This window comes from Myiozetetes cayanensis, unplaced genomic scaffold, assembly GCF_022539395.1.
Source record: "Myiozetetes cayanensis isolate MyiCay16 unplaced genomic scaffold, myiCay2020 scf110, whole genome shotgun sequence".
Lineage (NCBI taxonomy): Eukaryota > Metazoa > Chordata > Aves > Passeriformes > Tyrannidae > Myiozetetes > Myiozetetes cayanensis.
Window position 1 is genome coordinate 13753 of NW_026086716.1, and position 27361 is coordinate 41113.

Sequence of the window (27361 nt, forward strand, 5' to 3'; positions counted from 1 at the left end):
TGAATCATTTTTTTATTTGTGCTTTCCCACCCAGCCTCGATGTTCTGGGCAGGGAGTTACACCGAAAACACCCCATGAGAGCTTTGTAGCTGCGGAGAACCCGTTTTCTGTCTCATGAGGCTTCTATGGCAAAGTTTGTTTTTGCCAAATCCTTCATGGCTTTTGCTGGTTATTCACAGCGTTTGTCTCTTCCTGCTATGCGTGGGCTAGGCTTGGCAGGATTCCAGGGAATTGATGATGTAGGCAAGTAGGAAGTGGGAGCATCATATTGGTGCTGGCCTCAGGCAATCCTGAGGGAGCATCGTCCTTTGCCCCATATTTTGGCTGACACTGTAGTTCAAATCATTCCTAAGGGTCTTTATATCTCACCTGTTGGGTAATAATGAGAACTGGAAGGTAACTGCTCTGGGAAAAAGTACTATCTTGGGCTTAGAATCATAGAAGCAGATGGGTTGGAAAGGACCTCTGAGATCACCAACCACTACCACCACAGTTACTAGACTATGGCACTAAGTGCCACATCCAGTCCCTTCTTAAATACCTCCAGGGAGGGAGAATCCACAACCTTCCTGGGCAGCCCATTCCATTGCCAGAAGTGACTGTTACTCAAGAAAGCAAAACTGAAATCTTGGAGGTGGAATTTCTTTTGGCAGAGTTTCTTTTTTTGTGAATGGTCTTCTCTGTTTACCTGCAGAAAACTTTCAGTTCTGTTCTAAACTTTAAAAAAAGAAAAAAAATCAACTCCTCTTGTGCCTAAATATACTTATTTCTTTGCTGTTTCTACCACACCTTTGATATGAAGCCCTGCTGTTTTATTTTCAACCTGCCTCAGTTTCTCCATGGAGATGCTGAAGCAGGTGGAAACTTTTAACAAAGGTAAAGTGTTTGAGAAAAAAACAATCTGGAATCAGTCCTGAGTTTTTGACCGTGCCTTGCTCTTCTCTCACTTGGACTGCACCTGCCCAACAAGTCAAAACCCACTGGTGTACCCCAAGGGTGATGGTTAATTATTTGTACACAGCACATTTCAACACAAATTCTAACTGGAATTTTCTCCAGCAAAGTAATTTCTTTTCTGAAAACTCAAGGCTTATGTCTTGATCTTTCAGCTGCTTCCCTTGCACAGTGGGAGTCCTTAAGTTAGATCTGGTCCTAGTTAACTGAGATACAGCTTTGAAATCCAAAGGAAAGAGGGAAAAAACTGTAGCAGGATTTTGATGAGTTTGTGAAAGGCTTCACAGAGCATCACCAACAGGGTGATTTTAATTTTCAATTTTAATATGTCAATGTATTGGAGTTTTTTAATGATTTCTGGGGGTTTCTTTTGCCTTACAACAGCTGTTAGACACAAGTAGGGGATAAATGAAAAGCTAAGGAACAACACAGTGCATCCTTAAAAACTTTTATTAGTGTGGCACGGTGCAGACTGGAAGCACAGTCTCGAGTCTAAATATCCCCAACTTCAGTCTCCAGGCTGTCTCTGCCTCCAGGGCCACACCCCAGAGCCAGGTTTTGGTGTCGGTAGGAGACCTTCCTCCGGCAGCTGATGGGAGGAGCCGTAACACGTGTAAGGATGAGCAAAAGGATGTTCTGCAGGGGAGGAAGGCAGAGGGAAACCCACGGAGACACTTGTCCTGACAGCCCTGACTGCAGCAGACCCGTGAAAGGTGCCTGCCCGTGCCTGTTCTCTCGCAGGGCAGGAGAATGGGACATTGTCCCCTGCAGTGTTAACTTCGGCCCTATTTCTGCATTCCCTGCTGGAGTGCGAGGAACAGAAGGACTAGAAACAGTGCAAAATAAGATTTAAACAAAAAAAGAGACTGCCTGTGGACCTGGACTTCAATTTTGGCCAAGACTCATTGCCCCTTCTCAATTTCCCCTTCTGTGATGGTAGCAGCGTCACTGTTACACTAAGACTTGTGTTTGTTCAGTCCAGGAGACTCCTGAAATTATGATGTAACAGTACAGATACAATTGGGGGAATTGGGGGGGGGTGGAAATCCTATCCTAGTGTATTTTAACTACAGTTAAGGCAGCATCCCAAATACCTGCTTTATTACCAGATGTGCTGGAAGAAGCAGCCTAATCCCCAGTTTCTCAGCCTTTATCCACCCACAGCTGACCTGCGGTTTTCCTACCAGGATCCGGCCTGAGCAAAGCCTGCACAGCCCCAGCTGAGGATAACTAAAGCTCACTATATTCCAGAACACTTAAGGCATTCACTGCAATGTTAAAAATGCTAGCACATACGAACTCTTCAGAGAGTTAGAGGCACTATGCGGAGATTATGTGCAGAAGTCTGCAGCAATTTTTTTTTTTTTTTGCATTGCTCTTCATTGGTGGAATATATTTCTTGCAAATAGAAGAATTCTTTTCTTCTGAACACTGAAGGAAATTACAAAACAGTCAGACTATATGAGTCTAATGAACTGAATGGCTAAGGGAAAGAAACAAACCACCCGAGCCTACTACTGGGAAAAAGGAAAGATGAAAAAAAAGTGCAGCAATTATCACTGTACAAAAACCACCCAGAATAACCATGTGCTTTCAGCATCAGCTTTTGTTCCTCAGGAGTAACTATCCACCCACAGAAAGAAGACATTTTACACGATGTGCCAGGATCCTGGGGGGGAAGAAAGCCAAAGAAAAGTCAGAGTGCTCGTCTTCTGTGACATGGAAATAAACCTCATGACATAAATCTGGGCTTACTAACATGAACATGAGTTGTCTTTGTGGTAGCCCAGGGAAGAAGAAATCTCACCTGATAATGTTTTAATGTTTAGCTTGTTTTCTGCTTCTCAGATTTGCTGCTGGAGGACTGTCCCTTTGCCTAAAGAGAAGATGAGACAGTGAGAAACTGTGAACTAAGCTAAAAATCTGAAATCAAACAGTGACAGACACTCATCAGAATCACAATTCAGACATAAACATGATCTGCACTTGAAATACAGAAAATTTAGTCACAGCTCAGAGCACCCTCCTGAAGAGGAGTTAGAGACATCCCCCACTTTTACAGCCAGGATTGTCAGTTCTGTTGTTACACAAAAGACACCTGTGGCGATTTCACAATAACAATGAGAAATCTAAGAGAATCAATGAGAAACGTAAGATTTCCAGGCCAGATGTAACCATCTGGTTCAGGCATCTACCTGCATATCCTTGTGAGAGAACAACGTGATGGGAGAAGTTTCACCCTTACCTGAATCCTTTCTCTGTGCTTCTGGATGACAAAAGCCAAGCAACTCTTCTAGTCTTTTTTTCCCCCCCTTTTTTTCCTTTTTTTTTTTTTGAATATAGAAACAGCTGCCTGCCTTTTCCCATCAGATTCACTCTGCATACTTATTTACGACTGTATGTAGGTCTTCATTAATTTTAAAAAAAATAAATCATGATAGTAACTTGAGTGTCATTGCAAGAGTACTTTCTAATCACTTTTGGAATGCTGTTGCTCAAAACTGTCAAGAAAAAGAAGTGATGGGGATCGCACCTGAGGCAGCTATAGGCATGTGAAGTGGGACTCTTAGATCAGCAAATCTGGGAAGGAGAAACCTGTAGAGCATGCACTGCGGAAGACCATACTCTCTGAAAGGTAAGTATTTTTTTGGCCGACTTCCCTCGAAACAGTCAGGAACCTTTCTCCTATGAGTATGTTTACAACAATGAATCAATTTCGACCTATTGATGTAAAATTTTCCCCAGAATAACAGTCATGTGATATGAATCTAAAATCCAGCTGCTCATCTTGTATGTTTACAGTGCCCGGTAACTACGACTGTCCACACTATAGTATGTGTGTTTATACCGTTTTAGGGTCTCTGGGTTTTCCTTTGTCCTTTGAGGTTGGTTTAGTCGCCGTGGTTTCCTTTCCGCTTTTGTCCTACACTCCAAAGAAAAAAAATAATTACAGTTACAAAGAGAATAGTGCATAAAAACACATCTAATCATAACCAACACTTAAAAATGGAGAAACTCCTAATTCTTGGTGCCTTGCAGTGTAAGCTTAAGGAAGCTGCTGCAGAATTTCACTTGGGAACTGGTTATGCTTCCACACTTTCATCTGACCAAGGGATTTAATTTCTCAATAGCTATCATACTGGTTTGTTCAAAGATCTCGTGAATTCAAGCTTTGTTAATTCTTACTCCTCAAAGGAGAAGCAGGAGGTCACTGTAGCAGGAAACAAGGGAGGCATGAGCTGGGAGAGGCCAGCAGCAGATGACAGACAAGGGCAGCTGCTTTGCTCAGCAGAGTACAAAATCTATTATCAATAAAAAAAATGCGAATCATTCCTTCTGCCTGATGGGGTGAGGGACCAGGGCATAGGCTAGAACATGTCACAGACGTGCTGGGAAAAGTCTGAATGCTGTTTGTTAGCTGTGTTTAAGAGGATTATTGTGAAATAAATGCTCTATTTCTCATTGCAAGACCTCTCCAGTCCATACTTTCTGCATTTTTCTTGACAGCTCTACTGTTTTCCCTAACACACCTAAAACTCTTCCTGCTCCCTGCATTTCTCTCTACAAAACCCTCTTGAACTGCTGCTCAGCTCCGGCCTACAACCATTGCTAGGCAGTGCATGCCATCACTGATGAAAGGATTCCTTGCCTCTCTACAGTTGGTGGATACTCTAATCTGTACAAAAACTGTTATCCTACTTCTTTGCTCAACTTACCTCTCCAACTCTGTCTTACCTCTTTAAAAGACTCTAAACACCACAAACCTTCCTTCTAACAAATATTTAGTACACAGCAAAATGTATCAAATCTCCATTTCCAGTAGCAAGACAATCCCTACATCTGGACAGGGCTCCTGTAAACCTAAACTGAGCTACTGCAGAGAAAAGTGAGGATTGAAAACCTGTTTATTTTGCAAGTTATTAGCAGAAAATGTCCTACCTTTGAGTGCTGTGGTGTAGCAGGAGCATTCGCACAAGTGTCAAAGTCACCTGATAAGGCATCAATAGCTGCACTGTCATCTCTAGGCTTCTGCAATAATTTTGAAGTCATACAACATGCAATACTTCCCACAGTCCAATTTATGATTCAGAAATTTATGTCTGCTATAATTATCCATTTCTTAAAGAAAAACACACCTAAACTCTATACATATGTTACAGAGATGTCTATTTTGAGGATTCCAAGAGGCACAATTTCTTTGACTACTGGACCTGAGCACTCACAGTGCAGTTGTACAGAAAAACTGCATTTATTGTGAAGAGTTACTCCTCACAAAAGTTTTACTGCCCACACTGTTACTATTACCTACTGCATTCATGAGCATTTATGAGTATTTGCAGTGAATCACACCTTAAACCTACAGTGACACTACTTTGAAAATAAATCATATATATATATATATATATATAAAATAACATAATACATGTTACCTTTTGTCCTTTGCGGTTTACGTCATCCTTTGCTGTTGGCTTTGCTGCTTTACCCTTGGGAAGAAGAAAGAGTACATCTTTCATTTTGAACTGGTCAGATTAGTTTAAGACAAGTATTTACACACAGCATTGAGTGTTCACAGATTATCAAGAAACCTGTACTATTCTCAACTTATTTCTGTATTTCTCCTGCTATGTATTCACAGCCAGTTCATGCTGTGCTTTCATGGTCATGTCACTTTAACCCTCCAGGACACTGATTGTTACTGGGTAGTTCAAAGCATTTATTTGTTCAGACTGCCCAACTGAAAAAAAAAAACCCACAACAAAACAAGAACGGGACTACCTTTTTTTGTTGTTGTTTTTTGACTTACATGCATGCAAGGCTAGAGCCATCCTAACTACAGGATATTTCCATGTTTAACCCTAACACATAAATACCGTACAGACATTTACTCTCTCATGTTGTAGTTCCGAAGAGGACAGAATGGGTCACACACTCAAATTTCCAGTGTTGCAAATAAAAACTATTACAGCTTTTCATTACCTGATCACCTGACTCCAGAAGTTTTTGATAGTCAGGTGGGATGGTATCATCTCTTTCTCCAAGTTTGTCTCTGTGTTCAGATTTAGCCTTTTCCTGAAAGCATTTAAATTTTTTAACAACTTTAATACGCACGTTAGAAATATTAGCAAAGAATAAGTGAGAGGGCTTCTGAAACTTGGGGCAGATGCCCTTTTTGACTTTAAAATTTTAAAACTACCGGGGAAGGAAGCATATATGGATTTCATCATGAAGTGAAGTTGGCTTTGTTTTCCCTCAGTAACGTTCTTTACCTTAGGTATTGCAGATTACAATTTACTACTACTATTATGCAGAAATTGATTTTCTTATTAACAGAAGGGTCTTTATAGAATTTTAGAAAAAAGACTGAATGAAGACAAAATAAACATAAACAAGCAAGTTCAAAAATATGAGTGACTAAACGAACACCTCTGTTGATGAACTTGGTATTTGTGGGTCTAAAAGTCAAAGCCTGATGAAAAATTCAGCCAGAAAATTAATTTTAGAAACTGAGGCCCAAGAAGACACATGAAAAATAATGAGAATAATGACAATAAAAAGCATTAAAATAAAATAGTTTCAAATTTTCTGTAACATAAGAGTATGGAGTTTTTTCTAATAACCTTACTCTCACTTCCAAAATCCCATGCCATATATTCCTACAGGTATATGAGAAGTATTTTTTTTGGTTTTGTTGTTGTTGTTGTTGGGGTGGTGGTTTGGTTTATTCCTTCCCATACCTCACCCCAGACTGGTCAAGTTTCAGAATGTCTTTTGTCACCTTTACTTTATCCACAACTGGTTTGTTCTCGTCAGGGTCAGGCTCCCTCTGTCCCAGGGAATCAGACAGGAGATCCAAGGCTTCATCCATCTCTTTTCCTCCCTAACAAAGTGTAAACACATTTGTAAGTGCAAATGTGCTGCAAAAATAATTTGATTAATCAAGCTAATATAAGTACTGACTAATGAACTGTCAACTTCAATGAACAAAGAACTCTCCCTTTGTAATTGCAATGTTGTGCAACAGTAGGGGGGAAAACCCACAGAATATTTAGACTACAGAAAACATCGTTTCAGGAAGGGTTTATGGGATTTATTTCAATGGTTTTCTTTTGTTATATGTAAGCCTAACCTTTGTAAAGAGACTAGATCTATAAAACGATGGCTGTTTGGCAATTTCTGTTCATTTTGCAAACATCAGTTTGCTTAAGAAAAAAAGACCATAAAACCAACTAAAACACAGTTAGGTGAAGCTTTATATTCCCCCTCCAAACCAGGCTGGAAACATTAGTGGAAGATCCCTCTGCACAGATCAAAATGGAGAAGGAATAAGCAACATTACAATAAATGGCTGGAAGGGAGGTTCTCTTGGTGTTCAAAGAGGGTCATGGCACTGCCTGCTCCTCCACTAACCTTTGACTTCTCCATTTATAGGCTTGACTTGGCCACTGTGGTAAAGACTATGCTGGGATTATTTTAAATGTTCTCATTACCTAGGTGGGAAAGGGGGAAAGAAAGGGAAGGAGAAAGGGGAAAGAAGAAAGGCGGAAGAAGAAAGGGAAAAGGCAAAAAGGAAAACAAAAAAGGAAAAGGCAAAAAGGAAAAGGAAAAAGAGGAAAAGTTCAGCTAAAAGCTCAAGCCTAAAATTGAAAACACTTGAAAAGAGGTGACTGCCTGCATGGCCCTGCAGAAAGGGAACAGACACATCCCCCAATATCCTCAGTGACCCTGGAGGACTCAGCATGGGTTAGGAAGTTCCAAAGGAGTCTGAAATGCAGCACTGACTGGAACTCGGGGAGACTGGGCAGGCCAGTCCCCAGTCTGTTCAACACAGGGTGTCCAGAAAAATCACCCTTTATTTTTTTTTTTTTTTTTGTCCTTTTTTCTCCTCAGGGGAACATTCTCCCTCCGTGCAGCAGCCAGTTATCAGCAATAAATGACTGAATGTTGCAACAGCCCATACTGCTGGAACTGACCAGGCCACACTACTGTCTCTCCTCACTTCTTTTAGGATAAGGACCTACAGAAGAGTTTGCTTACTGAGGTAGAAGACAGAGGAGCTGCTGAGTGCACTGATGAAACTGTAGCAGCAGAGATAACATCCGAGGAACCCGTTGGCTTCCCACCCTCCTTGGTTTTCTGGAACAAGGCACAGCATCATGACAAACACAGGAAGAAAATATGCATCGAACTCCACACATCTAAAACACAGTGCCCATGCAGTTTACTTCTAGGAGTTTATTTTTCTCAGCAGCTTTAGTTATTTCAGATTGAAATCCCCTCCACTGAGATGGAACTTTTCTGCATCTCACTTTGTTCATGGTCTATCCTCCATCTCAACTACTGAGTTAAACCTCGTCAGAGGTGTAACATGACTCCAGAAGAGCTAAGAATTCACCAAGGCTATCCATATTCCCATGTAACACTTGTAAAATTCTCAGTTGCAAAGTATTAGTTATGATAAAAAGATAAGACGACTATTTTTTTCCCTGCTCTTCTATTAGTTTGCCGCAAAAAGTACTTTAAATTTTTGGTTACTGGATTTTATGTAAGAAACTTTACATAAACTTTGAAGGAAATATGTAAAATGTCAAGATTATTCAAAAAACTTGAAAATAAAAACAAATGTCAGAAATCAAATATACTTACCTTTTGTACAACTGACTTAGGTAATGGTGCAGGTGGTGATGGAGAACAGGAAAATCCTTCTGTCAAACCCTCTAACAGATCATTTTCACTCATCAGCTATTATTGAAAAGAAAAAACAAAAGAGGCTTTTAAGTCTCTTTATCTCCTAAAGAGTGAGCAGGTAGCACAGTCCATTTTTAAACTGAATACTGACTACCCTTAGTGACATTTGCCAGTAATTCATGAATGAAACAGTTATCTGAATATTCACTTTTTTTACCTGTGGCCTTTCTTCTGGTTTTGTTAAGAGTGGTTTTCCATCTTTATCCTACAAAGAGAGATCCTTTTTATTAAACCAACCAGTGCATAAATAACTGTGCAATACAGGTACTCTGGGAGCACTCACTGAGCAACACAGACAGTATTACACAAGAAAAGTGATGTAACTAGTCACCTCTGGTACCTCCTGCTGTTACCCAAGGTGCCACTTAAAAAAATCAAGGTCCTGTAGCTTAAGAACACATGAGTGCTGAGAAGTGATTTAGTGTGAGGTACTCTGAGCTTCCCTATTTTGTGTTTCCATTTCCACGGAAATAAAACAATTTATAAATAAAATCTCAGCTGTGGCACATGTTGTGAAAGTCTTGGCTAGACCTAAGCAACCCATTTATGTCAAGTATGTGTGGTGATGTTTGCAAAAATACCACCTTGAAAAATTGTTTGTTTTTTTTTAACACCTTAAACCAATTACAATTTATTAAGTTTTAAAATACCAAAAGTTACTCTGCATCAGAGTAACCTCAAACAGAATTATTCATCTGCATCTAAACCACCTGTATGCCCATGCAGGCAACTAATGACAGATGTCAGGTATTTGGGAACTTTAAACTGGAATTTCTAGATACTATAAAACTGGCTGAAATGGACACCAACATTACAGAATAAAATGGAGTCTCATTTCATCCACCTCTTCTGAGGAATGAAGGGAAAGTAAGACTAAGACAACACTAAATAAATACTTTAGCTCCTGTTAATCTGTATGTTGGAGAAATTGTTTCTTCATCTTCACCCAGTTTTTTGTGTTGTTCTGTTTTGGTTTTCTCCTATGAAGGCAAAATAGAAATCATAGCAAGAAAAACAACTAATTGCATCTCAACAGAAATGCACAATGAGCAAACTTTTAGCCTTCAGTCTACTGATTCAAATGATGTCTTTTTCATTCAATCCAACTACAAATCTAATGAAAATTAAAAGAAAGCATTTTCTCCTGGGAACTTTCACTTGACAGAATTCCAGAAGGGCTGTTTTTTCCTTTTTTTGACACCACTCAATTCCATCTGGCCCATGGTTTAGCATGGCACTGGGGTATTCAGACTGTAACTATGAACAGAATTCAGAATACATGTATTTCAGTGACTTTTCTATGACTTCCAATTTAAATAACAAGATTGGGATAAAGCCCAAAGTTTTATGCATCATCCATCCTTAATTTAAACTACTCATCATAAATTTGGTTCCTTTAGGACAAAGACCATACTGTGTGCAACCTCTGTGTGCATCTTAACTCTGCTTTGGTGCAGGAGTAAGACGTATGGAAGATGCAGTTTTCAGAAACTGAGGGAACTACTTTACTGCCATAGTCATAATTATTAAAAAAGTGCAGTCACTGTACTGAAATACTACCAATACTTCTTAAGCAGAATGAAACTGGTTTCAACAGCAATTCTTTTTTTTTTTTAAGTGAAAATATTATATCTATATTTTTTATAGCCTGAGGAAATACAGTAATTGAAGGCAATTACATCAACAGTCTATTTTTTGAGGTCTGATTTTTTTTCCTCTACCTTAACTTTGTCCATAGCTGGATTTTTTTCATCTGGATCAGTCTTCTTCTTTCCCAGGCTGCTGGACAAGGCTTCCAGTGCTTCATCTGGTACATGACCAACCTGTGTGGGTGTTGATACAGCAAAAAACAATTCTTTGGAGTTCAGTTGCAGCTGAAGAAACCTGGTTTTGTCTTTTTCTGCAGTACATTTTGTGTTCACAAACATCCTCCTCTTTAGAGCATTAAGAGGTAGAGGAGACCACAAGAACTGTCAGTTTGTCTTCCTCTATGAAGAAGGTTACTGACCTTCCCCATTCGATTCATTTTTTCTGGAAACCACTCAACCTTTGTGGAGGAAGAACACGCAATGCTGAAATGAGCATCTTGACAATATGCCCTGCCATTCCATAAAGGAAGCACTAAGTTTTGCTTTTAGATCCACTACTTACTGAAGACAGGGCTGGTGGAGCTGAAGACTGCACAGTGCAAGCTGTGGCACGAGGGACTACTTTATTCTCAGTGGTTTTTGCAGACACAGAATCCGAAGGCTTCTGAAACAGAAAAATTACACTGTATTTTATTGAATATGCTTAGAAAGACAAAACATGTTTTTTTTTCTTCCTAAACAGAGTATTAAACAAGGTGGAAAAGTCTAAATTTGAAGGCAGAAGCTGCTCAATTAAGAGCTGAGTGCCAATACTGCATGTTCCAACAAAGGCAATAGGGAAGGAAAAATATAAAGAGAAGAAAATATATTTCTTGAAAGAACAGTAGCACTATCCAGTCTTAATAAAACTATCAGTGTCAGCAACTTCAATGAACTAGAAAAACATACTTTGGAGATGTTGCTGGGCTTTGAAGGTTTGGACTGTGCTGCAGGCTGTGCAGGGCAGGCAAAGTCCTTTGAAAATTCATCAACAAGATCAGATTCACTCAGAGGCTGCAAAAAAAGGGGGATACAGGTGACTCACTGCCTGTTTTTCTTTTTTTTTTCCCCAAGAACTGTATTTCAGCTACTCAGAAAGAAGGAAAATATTTGTACCCTACAGTGAAATAACCTTTCACACTTATATGCAACAAAACAGCATGAACTTCCCACTGTATAACGGTATGAACTTCCCACATTTCAGAATAAGTCAGTTGCTTTGTCATCAAAAGTCAATATAAGGTAGAGAATTATAGAGATAACATAAAATTTAATTTAGAGACCCAGATACATAATGTTCAACACTGTCTACAGGGCTACTTACAAGTACGACCTCTTATAATAAATATAACCTCTAAATACAACCACTTAATTAGGGAAAAAATGCTAATATTTAGCTAGTATTGACTATAACAGCATCATGCTGTTACAATACTTCAAGTGTAAACTATACACAAGTAGTGGAAAACAGCACCATCAGCCCATTTTAATTTTTTTCCAAGCAGAAGAAGAGTTCCTTCAGGAGCAGTGTCACCTCACAGATCCCTCAGCCTGTCCATTGACTGCTGACACTCAGTGGCTTTCATTGTGCATGTTTTACTGAACAAAAAATGGAGTTTTAGTTTCCTACAGTGTGTCTACTACTGCATCTATTGATACTACGTGATCTAGTACTATGCACTGTACATATACCTGATGCTTTTGGGATCCTCCAAACTACTGTTCACAGCTGAATGTTTAAATCTTTGCTAGCAGTGGTGGCCATTCACTTCCTACATGCAACTTAGATGGTTAGGGACAGATTCATAATGAAAAAAAAAGACATTTGTGAAAGAGTCTCCTATTTTTCTCTCCCTCATTCCCTCCCCAAAAGCCTTTACAAAATGTCTCAACACATAAGGCCCCACTTTTCATAATGTCTGAAATCTTCTTTCAGACAGTAAAAAAAGGCATTTAGGTAAAACCATTTTTTTTTCCACAAAAGTTATGCACTGCATGTGCTTAAGGGAATATAGAGTGGAGCACCAAAGCAAGACAAGCCTGAGCTGAAATCCTGATGGAAGAACTTTGCATTCACCAGAAATCATGGAACAACTGTATGTGATTGAAAGTTTCCAGCTATTAGCATAGCTCTTTTTTTGTTTTGCTGATTTTGGCTTCACAGATGTAAATCAGTGGTGATACCACAAGAATACTGGTGAACACATCTTGCTCAAAGCCCCCTCATTTAAATCGCAAGCAGTGAAGAGAAGCTCAGGAAAATACTGCAGTACTACTGTGATTCACTTACAGAACAAATACGCAACTGTATTTGTGTCTCCCATTGAGAAAGGCAGAAGAGCATGGGAATACTTATTTTTCTACTAACCGCTTAAATTCTTTTGGCATAAGACCTCATGGTTCTGAGCTTACCTTCTACCTTGGTTTTATGTAGGACTTGGGTCAAACTGTGAACTGACCTCCCTTCACTCATGCCACATTCTCTTCTGAAACTTTTCTTTTTTGTGTTTGCCATTTCCTTTGTGCTCTCTGTGGAATAGGAGGGCTTGTCTCCTGACAGCGGGGCCACAGCTGCTCACTTTTTATATGATGACAAGCTTGACAGGTCAGGACTTGTCTTGCCTAAGACTGACGCGCAAATTTTTAGACACCAAAAGTCTTTTCACCACTGCCTTTGCATTCCTACACACCTTAACCTTGAATAATATAAATTACTTCACATTTCTGATAAGAGGGCACAGGGTCATTCTCACTCAGATTGGTCCTGACCTTCACGCTCGTTCCAGAAGAATGGAGGTTTCCTGTACTTGTCCCATTTTTGGCAGCATTCCTCAACTCACAGTATTTCCAAAGTGAAGCCCTCAGTTTCTTCAGCGCACAGTTCTTTTGCTTTCTTCCTGTGCTTTTTAAATTAATCTTTGCAACTTTCTCATTCAATATTTTAATTCTCTCTTGCACTTTTCTAGGCCATGATGGATGCTCTTTGCTAAGTCCAAGTTGGTCTTTGTGATTAGGAAAATGTCCACAGCAGCTTTTTTTCCCTTCTTTCCAGTCATGTTCTTTTATATTTGATCACTAATGAGAGGAAACTGTCAAGAAAACACAAGATTTTCCAGCTTCACCTCTCTCTGTCCTTCAACAGCTCCAACAGACCTTTACAGCATATCTTTCACTAACTTGCCATACAGCCTTTCTTTGTGTCAGCAGTAATTTCAGTAACTCTCTTGTGTCTTAATAGTGTCTAAACCTTTTCCATACTATGAGCTCTTCGTTCACAGTCAATGCATTTCAATAAAAAAAACTTTCACTTGACACATCAGATCAGCAGGTTTTGTGGAAGGAAGCAAACACAAAAGACTTACATAATGGCACAGAGAGAGATGAGGTGACAGAGAGGGAGAAAACAGGAATATCTAGTCACACTCCTACAATGTTGTCAGTTTTCTAACCTTTGCTTTTTCTTCAGGCTTCGGCAATATTGGTTTTCCATCCTTATCCTAAAAGTGAATTAAGCATTACTGACATTTTTGCTTTAAGTGCCATACTCAGTAATCACCAGAAAAAATAATGCAAAATAAACTCCACACACAAGATTAAATTACTGACACAGTAACAGGAATTCCCCTAAATGGGGAATCTTTACATTGCCAGGTAAGTGGATAAAAGAAGCAAATATGATGTCAGCACCATACAAAAGACCAGTGTTCATTCATATCGGTGTCAACATGTAGCAAGAATTAATTCCGTAGTAAACCAGCAGGAATTCATCCAGTAGTAAAACAAGCTTTGACTAAACCTTTGCACTTGAACAAAGATGTGGTGAAATCCCAGGTCTGCAGCTGGGCAGTCTTGAAGTCTCTAAAAAGAGGTGTAAAGCTGCACCTTTCAACACTCAATATTAACATCTAGCTCCAGCAAGGCCAGTTTATGCAGCATCACAGAAACTTCCAACTCTGAACTTTATCGAGAACACATCTCAGTTCTGTTGTTGTTTTGCTTAACCTTGAACAAATACCCATCCCTTGATGCAACAATCCAGAAAAAAGAGTGTACTTTTCCTATCATTTCACTTTAGTGTTTCAAGGTTACATTACAGAATGATACCAAAGAGGACTGTTGTAAAGTGATTTGCTGAAATTTAGTGTAAGAAACAAGAAACACCACTCTTGGAGAAGGAATGTGTGACCTGGGAAGATCAGATCTTTGCTCAGAATGCCTGAAAAACCCAGTCATGCCCACAAAGGAAAGGGAGGAAATTAGAGGTACAGAAAACTTACCAACTCTGGAGTTAACCTGTATTCTGGAGGTATTGTATCATCACGTTCTCCAGCCTTTTCTTCTTTTTTCTCTTTAGCTTTTGCCTTCAAAAGAAGGAACATAAAAAACACATAAAGAAATTAAAATAAAAACTTGAGGTACACTCAACTTCACTATCAAGATTCTTCAGCTTACTGTGTGTAGAAGAGATAGCATCAGATGAAATTATTCCATATACCAAAATACTGAAATTCCTCAATTTATTCCTACCAAACGTCTGTGGTAAAATCATTATGGTTTAAGATTCAACATCATCTGTGAATATGGCTGCATTATTTTAAATACCAAATATTAAATACTATTCAGAGCTCTTATTTTGTGGAAGGTACTTTTAGAATTTTTATGTGTATAAAACTCTCAGATTTTCTTGTATTTCATCACTCTGATTACACAAGCCAGAATTCTGTATCTTTTTCCATCACTGGCACTGAAATTCAGCTTTTAATTCTCTGGACCTCCTTTGTGAAGCAATGTTGAGTTACCTGAAGGCCTAGACTGACTGAATCTGCAATGCAAGCAGCTCTTCTTTTGTCAAAATTGAGCCCAGCAACAGGAGATTTTTTTACTATTTCCCTGTAATTTTTTTTCTCTGAGCTGCTGGTGAAGACAGGAAAAAAACCTGCTATTAGTATGGTTATAGGCAGTCTGCAAACCTAAACTAAAAAGTGACAGTTTAAAATGCAAACACAGGGATACTGTCAAAAATCTCCTGAAGAAAAGCAAAACTCTTAAAAGACAGTGAAAGGTGAGACTCAGATTACAAAGAAAATGTGGTTTTATGGAAGAAAGGAGTACATGCACTGGAAGTCAATTAAAAATCAAACAGCAAGTATGTGCAAAATGAAAGCTGGCTATAAATTGTACCCAGTGCTGGGGGAAAAAAAAAAAAACAAAGAGCAACTGTATTTACCACAGGGGAAGGTGCAGGTATGTACGTTTGTATAGCCAAATGATACGCTTACAATTTCCCAGGCCACCTTATTATGTTCTACTCTACCTCTATCCACTTGGGATTTCTTAATTTTTAAAATTTTCTTAATCCCTGAAGACTCACACATTTCTTAGGCCTTTGATGTAGGCTGTTCTTGTTATTTTACACATTTGTACAGGATCTAACAAAGAGGACTCAGGATTCCACAGAAGAATCTCAAACCAGGGTAAAAAAGGAGTAAGATGCTACCTCTGACACCTCTACAACAGGGCTAGGATCTTCAGGTTCAGGTTCAGGTCCTCCAAGAGTATCCAGGAGAGCTTCCACTGCATCTTCTTTAATTTCCTGTATTTAAGGAAATATGCAAATAATTTCATTATCTCTTTAAATTTACACAGATTTTACCTTATGTATTTTTTTGCTTTATGTGAAGCAAACAGCCAGCATCAGATTTGTCATTTTGGTTTGGCTTTATCCACTTTCCTTAACATCAAATTATGCGACACCATTAGCACAGTCTAATAAGGTTACGGCTTCTCTTGAGAAGAAAAAAAAGGGGGGAAGTAAAAAACCCCACAGCATCACAGTTTCATGTAACACAACTGTCATGTGGTTTGACATGGCAAACCAAGGAAGTGTAAGGTCACACTTGCTCTATACAGAGGAAAAAAGAAAGGTTTGTAAAATATGGGGAAATTACATCATACCCAAGTTTTATACATGTTATCACATAACTAAGACAGTCTTTCTATTAATTTTTCTACTCTACTGCTTCTAGTCACAAGAGCCACAGTCATTCTGAAGAATCCAGAAGGAAAATCATCTGACTCACTAAGGCCAAATCTTTAAGACAGGGGATATCTGAGCACTGATAATTCCTGTTATTCCTACTGTTTCTACGATAAAGAGGATTTACAACTGAAAGAATGATGAGAATCTTTAAGGGATCAGACACACATAATATGGCACGTGCCTGTAAATTTTAATTACAAGTTAACTAGTGGAAGAATGGCTATGTATACCTCATTTGATCTTGTTTTCTTCTCCTTAGGAGGAACTGAGGTCTTGACTGAACTTGCTGCTTGTGCTTGCACGATTTCTCCTTCCTTACTTTGTTTCTGTGAGAGAGATGAAATTACAGGCAAATTTGCAAAAGTAAAAAGAAGTGGAAAATTGCCAATATCGCTTTAAAATGAAATATTAAAGACAATAATGGCAATGTTTCAGCAATAAAGGCCTGCGATGCTAGGAAAAGTATCAATACCTCTGTCAGACTTGTCTTCTCTTTCTGAGCAGAAGCAGTACTGCAGGTAAAGTCAGATGACAAGGCCTCGGCAAGCTCATCATCTGTCATTGGTTTCTGAGCAAGAAATTGCAAACCAAGTTATGACTATAAAGTTCAAATATCCAACCAGGTCAAGCTCAGTTTACAGTCTGACTGTGTCCCATGCTTACTCACACAGTGACCTCACTGGCACGTGCCCCTGACACAAGAAAAAATTAAAGATATTTTCCCTCACTGGTTGATTCATTTTTCAGATAAGTTTTTATTTTAGTATGTTGAAATTACAGATGGTAAAATTAAGCTGGCTGGCAGAATTCTCTTTTTTAATTTAACTGCAGAAATCCAAGTAGTCTTTGCTAAAGACGTTACAGAGAGACTCTTCAATGCACAGTTTACTATTTCTCCCCTCTGATCTTAGTATGCCCAATATCTCTGTAAGCATTTATTTGTTTCAGCTTCAGTGCTCTGAAAATTTCTACACCTTTATTAAAAACACCTGTGCCAAGTTCTATTTAGTTTTATCAGTAGCTATGATATCTGGCACTCCCACTTCCTGGGATTTTTGGAAAAAATTTCAACATTTACATTTTCCTAGGAATCCAGTGGTTACTTTCACCTTCCAGTGTAAAAAAATAAGTCTTACTTCATTTGGTTCATTTGCTTTTGGTAGGACTCCGTCTTTGGCTTTGCTCTAAAATGAGAATTAATTTTGTAGTAAATGGGAAGCAAAAATATACAAACATGAAAGAAAACACGCACGAAGAATGTGTTTTGTATCTCACTGACCTTCAACAATTTAACATACTCTGGAGGGAGACTACCCTCCCGTTTACCCAGTTCTTCCAAGTATCTTGAATATATATCATCTTCCTGTGAAAAGAATGCACAAATTAATGTTTGTGCACTGCTCTTTACTGAAATAAATTTCTGATGTAGAGCTACCTATAGTGATACTTCTGGAAAGAAAGATACTTCTGGCTTTGTCAGAGGGCCAACCTGGGCTGTGACTACATAACGTCTTTCAGGATCTAGTATCATGCACATGCCTCTTGACCAGCTTCAGCAGTGCTCAACATCAAGCAGAACTCTGCATGTCCATTCCCAAATTATTCTGCATTAATTTAAGCAATTTCAGTGTCTCAGACCAGAGGATGGATTGCTGTACTAATTTTTATATATATTTTATATATATTTATAAATTCCAAGATTTTTATCATGGCTGAGTACTGTACTGAACCACTGAGCTTGTAAACACAATGCTTCTCACGTGACTCTCCAATTCACACTCAGAAAGATGTGCATTCTTCCCCAAATTCCCAGTGTTTTACTCTTTCTCAAGCAGAAATGAAACCTCCTCGGTTGTTTACACTCTTATACCTCCCTCCATCACCTCCTTTTGTAAATCCATTGCAGACCATGCTTGGAGTCAGCTCAAAATGCAACAAACTTACTTCATTGACACTTCAAGTGTTTTCTATTGCAATAGATCCGAAACTGTGTAATTTCCGTATATACTGAAAACAACATTAAAATGTTAACTATGCACACTATTTTAACTCTTAGTAGATCACAGTGACAAGTACTGGATCAATGTAGTACTGAGCAACTACAGACATAATTTGGGGATGGATTTCTAAGAAATGAAAATGCAAAGTGTAGAATACCGTAACTTCTGGACCAGTGTAAACAGGAGTAGTGGGCACATCTTCTTCAGGTCCACCCAGGGTATCTATTAGGCTGTCCAGTGCTGACTCATCCATACCAGGCTACAAAATAAGCAAACCATCATAGAAGTTACCATGCTGTGTACAGGAAAAAAAAAAAAAAAAATCTGGTGAATCTTTAGAAGACCCCTGGAAACCAAATCAAACCCCTGCTTTCAGTAGGACATGCACTATGTGTGCATTTATAAATTCATACATTTTTTGCAGTGAGAACTGTTCTTAAGCTTGTTCTCCAGCATCAGTAACAAGATAATCTGTATTTATATCTCACCTGGCATAGATGCACATATATGCAAACATAACTGAAGAGAGTAATTAACTTTAATTGAAAGTTGTGGTAAAAGTGATTCTAAATAAGTCCTATTTGACAAAACTCAGATGACACACTAGTAGTTTTTTACCTATTCAGATGGCCCTTCACCATCATATTTAACTATTATGTATAAAAATTTAAGCAGTTACACTTTTTTTTTTTCTGAAAGTGTTTCAGAGAGAAAAGCACCCTCTGAGACATTTTTACAAGGGAAGCCATTTGCCTGGGACTGTGTTTACCAACCTCAGCACTTGATTTATCAGCTGCAGCAACCACACTTGCACCAGCTGTGCCAGCAGAAGCTGCACCAGCCATCGTGGACATCTCACATTTAGGCTGGAGAAATAAGAGTAAAATGAAGACATGGCTTATTATTTAACATGGTCCTATGTTAAAAATGCTAGAGACAAAACAAAATAAAACAGAGGTGCTCTACTCAGGCATCCACACCTACTGTCCTTCTTATCTGCACTTGGTATAACAGTGATTCTGCTGTGGGAAAGAAAGGATGCTATTTTAAGTACTCTACCTCTTTCTTTTACTTTGCCAGTAAAAGAAATCTGCAGTGCAGAAGGGTTATAAGGCCCCTTCCAAGTCTCTCTTGAAAGCCTTCATTTATTCCTGGCAACTCTCAATACACTATTAAAGCCAGAGGAAATGGTGCTCAAGCAGGTAGGGTGAAAAATGCTGCAGGGAGTCAGGTGCAGGAGCAACACCACACAAAATGCCGAACTTCTGCATTACTGACACTCTCATTTACTGCAGAAAAATAAGGGGGATGTAGTAGAGCTACAGGAGCCCTTCATGCTACCCAGACACGAGCAGACCAAAAGATCCAGACCCTGACTCTACCACATGCTTTTGCTTTGTGTTTTTTCTCCACAAGTGCCCCTTTGAAATTACCCTTGTGACAAAAAGTGTGACATTTCTAGGTCCCAGGTTTTAGAGTAGGAAAGGATGTTTGTCATACACAAGTTTAAACACAAGGCAGCCTTTGAGCTTTTCAACACTGTGGTTTTTGGGGGCCTAGTCTCACCTGACAATATTCAGCTTAAGAATCCACCTTGACGTGGATTTCGATATCATAAATAATAAAAATTGGTTGTTGCTTATACTTGTACCTTTGCTGTCTCTGGGGGGGTTGCTTGTGGAGGTTGGTCAGTCTCAGTTGTAGTTCCTTTTCCAGCATTATTTGGTTTAGAACCTGTTGTCACAGAAGGTGAGGTTTGGTTTTTTGCCTGTGTAAAGATAAACTATTATTAGATATGGAGGGCTGGCTTTGTATTTCTTTTTAATTGTTTTTAAAAATGAAAGAGAAGAAAAACACCAATGCAGCCCTCACTAAAAAAATAAAATTAAGGGAGAGAGAAAAAAATTATACAACTTACATCACTGGGTTCCTTTTGCTTCTCTTCAGACAGCTGTTTATTTTGAGAGTCTGTTGGCTGTCATGAAATAAAATATTGAGATTATTTACCCTCTCTGCTGTTCAGTGCTATGGAACGTGATCTATGCTAGTTCAAATAAGCACAAAACAGATTTAAAAATGGTTAAGAAAACACTTCTTTGGCTGTCCTGAATTAATAAAGCATCCTGACTGTTCCCCCCAAACACCACATTTCCACCCAGCAGCTCCCAGCTCTTTTGTGCACAGGTATGTTACTGATCACACAACAGTTTCGTGCGGCACAGTAACAGCAAAGAATTTTGCCTCTAAGTTAGTAAAAGACCAAAGTATGACAACTCTGCAAAGGCGAAAGTTAAGTATTTACCTTGGTTGACTGGGTGTTTTTTTCAGATCCTGCTTTGGTTGTTGGTGCTGACTGAAACATAAACAACAGGCAGAAATTAATATGCTTGAGTATTTCTAAAGGGTTGGCTTATATAACGCAGAATATCAGACAGGTTCACACTTGTGAGCACACATGCTGTGTAACCAACACACAGGGCTTTGAACTTGCAGTTTACAACTTCCTGGCAGAAGCAGCCAGGTCAGGGATCTAAGAGCATTCAATTGTGTAAAAACACACACCCACGCACACTCCTCATAGGGGGGATTGAAAGGAGAGGGAAAGAAGAAACTAAATATAATGAATGAGTAGTTTGATTTACTGACCAAAAACCCCCCAAATTACCATTACCAAATTTTGAAATAACGTCAAATATTATTTAATAAATTATAATTTATCATTTTTCAATAAATTAATTATAAAAATACACACAGTCCTTATGGAATAGACATTAATGACTTAAATTTAATAGGATATACACAGGATGGGATAGATATGTGCAATTAGTATCCTTATACTACACACAACAGAAACGTGTAAGAACTAACACTGAAAAATAAAAGAATGGTTATATCTGATAAGTCAGGAAAACAAAAACACTGTTAGGTGGTAATTTAAATTCTTTCACTGCTTTAATTCTAGGGTAATCAGAGGTCTCCAGAACAGACCATCCAGTCCAACCTTTCACAGCAATCTAAGCAAGATGGCCCGGAACATTTTTCTGCCAAATTTTCATTACCATTCAGACATACCCAGCTTCTGGTTTTTATAGCTGACCACACAGAGAAATTTGCTAAATTTGTTTAGCACTTGCTGGGCAAGTGTTCACACCCACACACTGAACTACAGACAACTTGGTTGGGAAATCCTGAACATGCATTAAAACTTAGATGCTGTAGACCACAGTAAGGAACACACATCCACACACAGGTCAGTCACCACAGGAAGAACACTGATGGAGAGGAAGAACAAAAAACTCATAAAGTGAGGAAAAAAGTTAAAAATAAGTTTTAAAAAACCGAAAATAATCAGTTAAGCTCTCAGACTCCCCCACCCTGTTCCCCCAGACTGCCTGTTTTGTATTTTTTCTTGATGCCTAACATGATTAAAACACAGCACTTCTCAGATTCAGTCATGCTCTATATTCTCCCACTTGTCCATCCTCTAACTCAAAGACACACACATCCATTTTTCTACCTGTGCATTAAACAATCCTATACTGAAAGGGTAATCCTAAATTTTCACAGATTTTAATCTAAGTAAGGTTTGATGTATTTCTGTAACATCTCTAGCAAAGATGAGACGTGAGAAGTTCTTCAGCCGTAAGACTGCAAAAATGGGACAGAAATGTAAGGATGAGGTTCAAGAAACACAGAGTTTGACTTTTTCTCCTGTGGGACTGCTGCCTGCTCAGGACTTTAAGTACCCTGCTGTCAGAGCACAAATTCAGGTTTTCCTTAAGTACTTTTCAGAAGAAGACCAAACACACCTTTTTTGCAGGACAATAAAATATATGTACTTGCATTTCTGCCAACACCTGACAGAACCTTCACAGAACATTAAATACAAATTTTCAACCTGCCAAACCAGATATGAGCAACTGCAAGTCTTGTTTTTTTAAATACTGTAAATATTTTTTTACTAAATACTTAATGCATCTCTTGCATGTTGTATGCATTACTTGTTATTCTTTTGCTGTCTTAAAATGTGCCGAATTGCTTGTACCATAAATTTATCTATGACAGTGCTGAAAGTATGGACCCATGTGGGGGTCCATATGCTTTGTTTCAGGACTTACACACATGGGTATGCTAAGGCCACATTAAAATCCATGATCACAAACACACACATGCTCACACACACAGACACATCTATTTAAATATACTTTTAGCAATGACAAAGTTCAAATCCAATTAAAATCAGCAGGCAAGTAAAACAATTCTAGTAGGAGCCTATACATTCAGAGGGAACTGTTCAGTCATCCTTTAAGCAGAGTCACAGCAGACCCACAGCCTGAAGCCATGGCATCAGTTGACAGTGTGCACTGAATTCCTATGGGAAGAAGATGTTTGACCTCCCCTTCAACTGCCTACTCCCACCAGCTCTGTGTCAGGAACTGAGAGGAGGCATTTTAAGCTGTCTCAGGAAAAGTGAAAGACAGCCTGGAAAAGAAAATAGTATTTTTTACCTATTTCCCTATTTCACACATGCAAAAGAAAGAGAGCTGAACAGGATGTGGTTTTGGCAGTGGCAGCACCTGCTTCCTCTAATCCGCCTGCAAGATTCACAGGGTGTCTGGTCCTCTAAACTCTCCACCTAAACCCAGGCTTTGCCTACAGAACAAGAAGTTCCACATTCCTTCCTCTGCCGCAGCAGCTCACAGCTTTCTCAGAGAGACATAATACTGTGGGTTTGTCAGAGACAAGGATACACACACAGAGAAATGAAAGCTAAAGAAGGGCCCAGAGCATGTTTAAGAGTAGTGGCACACTAGAAAGACTCTAGGAAAGGCAAATGAGACTGTGTGGTTACAGCAGGCAGTCGGGAAAGAGTTACCAATTTGCAAGAAGTTTAGGACTAGACAATAAAGTGACTCAGCAACCTTATTTCTTTTCAAAGAAGTCTACTGTCAAAAATGCAAGTGACTTTCTTAATCCAGCAGAGGAAAAACATCAATAATGCAACAGACATTAAAAGAAAACACTAATTATCTTAACACATGCAAATGCAGGACACTGTTTCAAAGAGATTTGTGTTTACCAGACTTACAGTGCTGAAGAATGCCTCTGCTCCTCTATTTTTGGCTCATTTACCATGTTCTTCTGAGAGTTATTTTAAATTTCAAGTAGGGAAAGACCATCGCTGTCTGGGCTAAACCATATGAAGAACTGCAGCAGTAATGAACATGATACAAAGGAGTTTGCCCACAAACATAACAGGAGGATGAAACCAAAGACTTGCAGATACCTTCATTTATGAGTAACGATGATCATGCACGAATGGAAAAGGCTTAAATGTCATCCAGCTCGCTGTTATCAGTCTTAGATGTGTGCAGAGAGGAATAAGTTTTAAAAGGCTGACGGAAATGTAATAGGTAAGCTCAAATGCAGAGAAGGTGGAGACAGGTGCTCCACCTAGATGAAGACACATGTCAGAATGACCAGAGACAAAAGTTACAGCAAAGAAATTTTCCATTTGATAAATGGAAAAAAATCATCATAATGATGCCATAATCTGGCTGCCCAGGTATCCTGTGTAACACACTGTAGGTGTTCAAAAGGTGTCTGGCAGTGCCATTTACCCACAAAGTTGGCTCCGTCTGGTCAACAGGACCTCCAGGGGCCTCTTCCACCCTGACACTGAAGGCATCCCTGTATTGGCTCTTACTCAAAGTGCAGGCAGCCCTAACCTTTACTGCCATGCAAGTCCCTGCTGGCCTGCTTTGGTATTCAGTGTTTCTGCTGGTCTCACTGGTAGGATTGTGGAAAATGAAAGGGGGGAGAGTCATTAATCATTTGTTTAAACAACACAGGTAACTTCTGTTAGGCAACGGAGGCGTAAGGGAGGATTATGACTGTCTTCTAACAAGTAAAGTACATGACTGATGACACAGCTCTGACCAAGGAAATTCTAGTCATAAAACAAGACAAAACAAGCATAAAGGACAAAGACAAGGGAGCTGTCAGACAGAGAAAGACGGGAAATTAATGAGGAGGTAAGATCGTATGTACAGAAAAAGCTGAAGCTAGTCCTGAATTTGTTGAATACGTGAAAAATTATAACCAGGTAAATAACCCTGCAACTACACTGGGGGGAGCTATATACGTGTCACAAAGTGTGACAGAGCTAAAATTAAACAGTCATTAACATTTTGTTTTTTACTGCTATCATAAAAACCTCTGAATGCTCCAAATAGTATTTTATCAATACCTTTTGCAGAGGGAACTAAGCTGCAGATAAGAAATAAAGAAAGTAAAGTCAATCAGTATCCAAGTGCAAAAAAAGAAATTCCATGGCTTCATACATTTGTGTTTAACTGCAAGTAGAATTTTTTCAGGAGTTCTTACCCTGGTTTCAGATGGCTTCATAATTTGTGGTTTTGATGCATCCGCAGAAGGAGACTGCTTTTGAGAGAAAAAAAAAATAAATTAAGGAACTTTACCTTTGTTATACATTTGCATTAAGCAAGCATAAACAATCTGAATTCATCAGTTATCCAGCTAAAAATTAAAAATTAGTTATCATTTTAGATCTTTTGCCTGGTCGGTTATTTCTACAATACATACATGTAGAATTTTGACAGTATGATGACGCTGACAGAACTTGAAACATTATTTTTTTCCTAGCACATGTAATGATACCAAATTTTGCATCAAGTATCAAGACAGACTCGAATCCTGCTCTCACACTGAGGCACACACACTTACTGTGCAGGATTTGTCCACACTTCTTTTCTTTTTAGCAAAAATGTACTTTTGGATTCACTAGTCTGTCACACAAAATATTTAATACTAAAGTAGCATACTCAAATATGTTGAGATAAAAAGGAATACTTAATATCTACCTAACGCACACACACACACAAACGTTTCCACACGTCATGTAACCCTTTTGGAACTCTTGCAAAGGACATGATGGTCTGCTTCCCTAACTTCTGGGATGTCAATTCAAGAACAGCATGTTGTACTTCTGTTGTGGCTGCCTCAGACTTCAAAGCCTAGACATGAATATTCCAGTTGTCTCATCAATACTTTATACAAATGTAATACTACTCCTCTATTCCTGTTTCACATTCCTGTGCTCAAAGCTGCGTTTTGCTGTATTTTGTAGATGCTCAAAGGTCTATTCTATGATTCTATGATTTGCCATCTCCTTCACAGTAACAAAAGGTTTTCAATAACCCTTTAATATATTTCTATACCATCAGGTAAATCTGTAGGCAACACAGTATTTTTCTTCATTTGCTCCTTAATAGTTTTTCCTGTCCTTTTCTTTCTTCTCCAAGAAATTAATCTGAATTCCTTCTACATGACTAACAAGTAGGTATCTGCTCTACACCTTCGTATTAGTCATCCTAGTCTCTGTCTATTTAATAAAAACATTTATCTGAGCCCTTCTCCCTTCCTCCCCTCAGAAAACTCCTACCAAGCCACTGTCTTACAATGTACTGAAAAATTCCTTCCCAAGTCCCAGCACATCAGCATCACTACAGCCTGCAGAGACTAGCAAACACCTCCCAAAACCTCAGCTGCTTCTTTCTGCCCTGTTCAGCTGGAGGGCAGTGACCAAGAGAAACAAGGAGTGTAAATGCTCATGGAGGAAGAGAAGTGGTTTGAAAGCAGAAAAGCAGTTCAACGAACAGCTGCTGATCAGTGGTTGTGGAGAACACTGAGCCCTGTGGACACTTGGGGTTGACTCAGGGAAACAAAGCCTTGTCCTGGGGAGTCAGAGAGGGGAAGAGCACACAGGGAGAAAGCACCGTGACCTTCCGTCACACCACCACAGAGTGTCTCGTCTCACTTATTTTCTGCCTTAATTCCACAATACTCAAGACCTCCAATTTTCCACTCTGTCCCCCAGAAAAGCCACTACAAGGAAGAAGAGGGTCCTCATTCTTCCAGCCCTTAGGTGAGGGGATGTGCAGCCAAGCTGAGCCTCACAGGCTGACAGCCAAGAGGCTGCCGAGATCCAGTCCTTCATCTGGTCACCCTTGTGCCACTTTGTCAGCACCAGACTGGCTCTGGGGGTCATCCTCTTACCACGGGTTGTCCTGGTGCTCCCGTCCCTGAGGATCCTGCCAGCTGTGCCCCAGCTGTTCTCTGCAGTTTGCTGCAGCCCCACAGCCAGGCTGCAGAAAGGGTGAAGCAACACTCAGACGAGTGTCAGGCGTGGAGGTAAATATTCAAGTGCTGCCTGGCAACCAGCATAACAACAGCCTGACGCAGAGCTGCTGAGCAGCTCTGGCCCAGGCAGGCACACCCTACTCGTTCCCAGGGAGGGGAATCTCACCATGCCATGGGCCAGACACCCCTCCACTAAAAGGTTGGGATGCCAAACAGCAAGGGATGGACTGGACCAGGAGGCTGGAGCTGGGCAGAGAGAGAGGGGTGTCATTTGAGCTGTCAGGAATCCCTGAAGGGCACAGCCAACAGCAGAGGGAAAAATAAGTGTGATCAGTGCTGATTCCTGTTCTCCTGCCTGGAAAGAGGCATGGGTGCTGGAGGGTGTTGTGCCAGCCCTGGTCATGACCCATAGGGGGGTCCCAGCCTGAGCGTTGTCTGTCACACAGTTCTGTGAGCTGGGAGTGGAGGCAAATCCACAGCAAAACATCCAGGACCACAAGTAGTCCACAGGCAGAGAGCACATGGAGATGATCCCCGCATCAAACTCCCACAACCACCACAGAAGGGACTTGAAAGACAGAGAAGAGGCTACAGGATAACAGTGATTAAGTAAAGACTGGTCCCCTGTTAATTACCCCACTCTGGTGATGGGCAGTGTGACAGCTGTAGGGTCACAGCCTGTCCTCTCACCAGCCCATGCTGCTGGCAGGACAGGGACAGGGACAGGAGCTGACCAAAGGACCTCAGGTGATCTTGAGTTAGAGAATGGCTTTCCAGGAAGAGCTGATGACGAGACCTGGAATCTAATCTGAAATTAGTCTTTATTCTAC

General features: G+C 39.6%; 1 protein-coding gene across 10 annotated transcripts in view; it reads right to left on the reverse strand.

Annotated features, from left to right (window-relative positions):
* Positions 1-1386: 1386 nt before the first annotated feature.
* The window catches only part of CAST (calpastatin), a 51642-nt gene continuing 25667 nt past the window's right edge, over positions 1387-27361 (reverse strand). For 4 of the 10 annotated variants that reach the window (XM_050306067.1, XM_050306065.1, XM_050306069.1 and 1 more), the window contains 26 exons: positions 24756-24809; positions 20671-20721; positions 20287-20343; positions 20020-20136; positions 19142-19234; positions 18526-18627; positions 17648-17731; positions 17505-17552; positions 16841-16936; positions 16599-16694; positions 15826-15921; positions 14606-14689; positions 13778-13825; positions 11238-11342; positions 10852-10953; positions 10422-10523; positions 8858-8905; positions 8599-8694; positions 7990-8088; positions 6731-6832; positions 5932-6024; positions 5385-5438; positions 4894-4983; positions 3803-3882; positions 2762-2830; positions 1387-2623 (listed from right to left, as the gene is read on the reverse strand). In XM_050306067.1, the coding sequence (XP_050162024.1) occupies positions 2773-2830; positions 3803-3882; positions 4894-4983; positions 5385-5438; positions 5932-6024; positions 6731-6832; positions 7990-8088; positions 8599-8694; positions 8858-8905; positions 10422-10523; positions 10852-10953; positions 11238-11342; positions 13778-13825; positions 14606-14689; positions 15826-15921; positions 16599-16694; positions 16841-16936; positions 17505-17552; positions 17648-17731; positions 18526-18627; positions 19142-19234; positions 20020-20136; positions 20287-20343; positions 20671-20721; positions 24756-24809 (2055 nt within the window). In that variant the 3' untranslated portion in view covers positions 1387-2623; positions 2762-2772. Of the gene's footprint in view, positions 2624-2761; positions 2831-3802; positions 3883-4893; positions 4984-5384; positions 5439-5931; positions 6025-6730; positions 6833-7989; positions 8089-8598; positions 8695-8857; positions 8906-10421; positions 10524-10851; positions 10954-11237; positions 11343-13777; positions 13826-14605; positions 14690-15825; positions 15922-16598; positions 16695-16840; positions 16937-17504; positions 17553-17647; positions 17732-18525; positions 18628-19141; positions 19235-20019; positions 20137-20286; positions 20344-20670; positions 20722-24755; positions 24813-26447; positions 26481-27361 lie in introns of those variants that run through there. The other 6 variants (XM_050306066.1, XM_050306064.1, XM_050306068.1 and 3 more) reach the window with 3 other exon arrangements.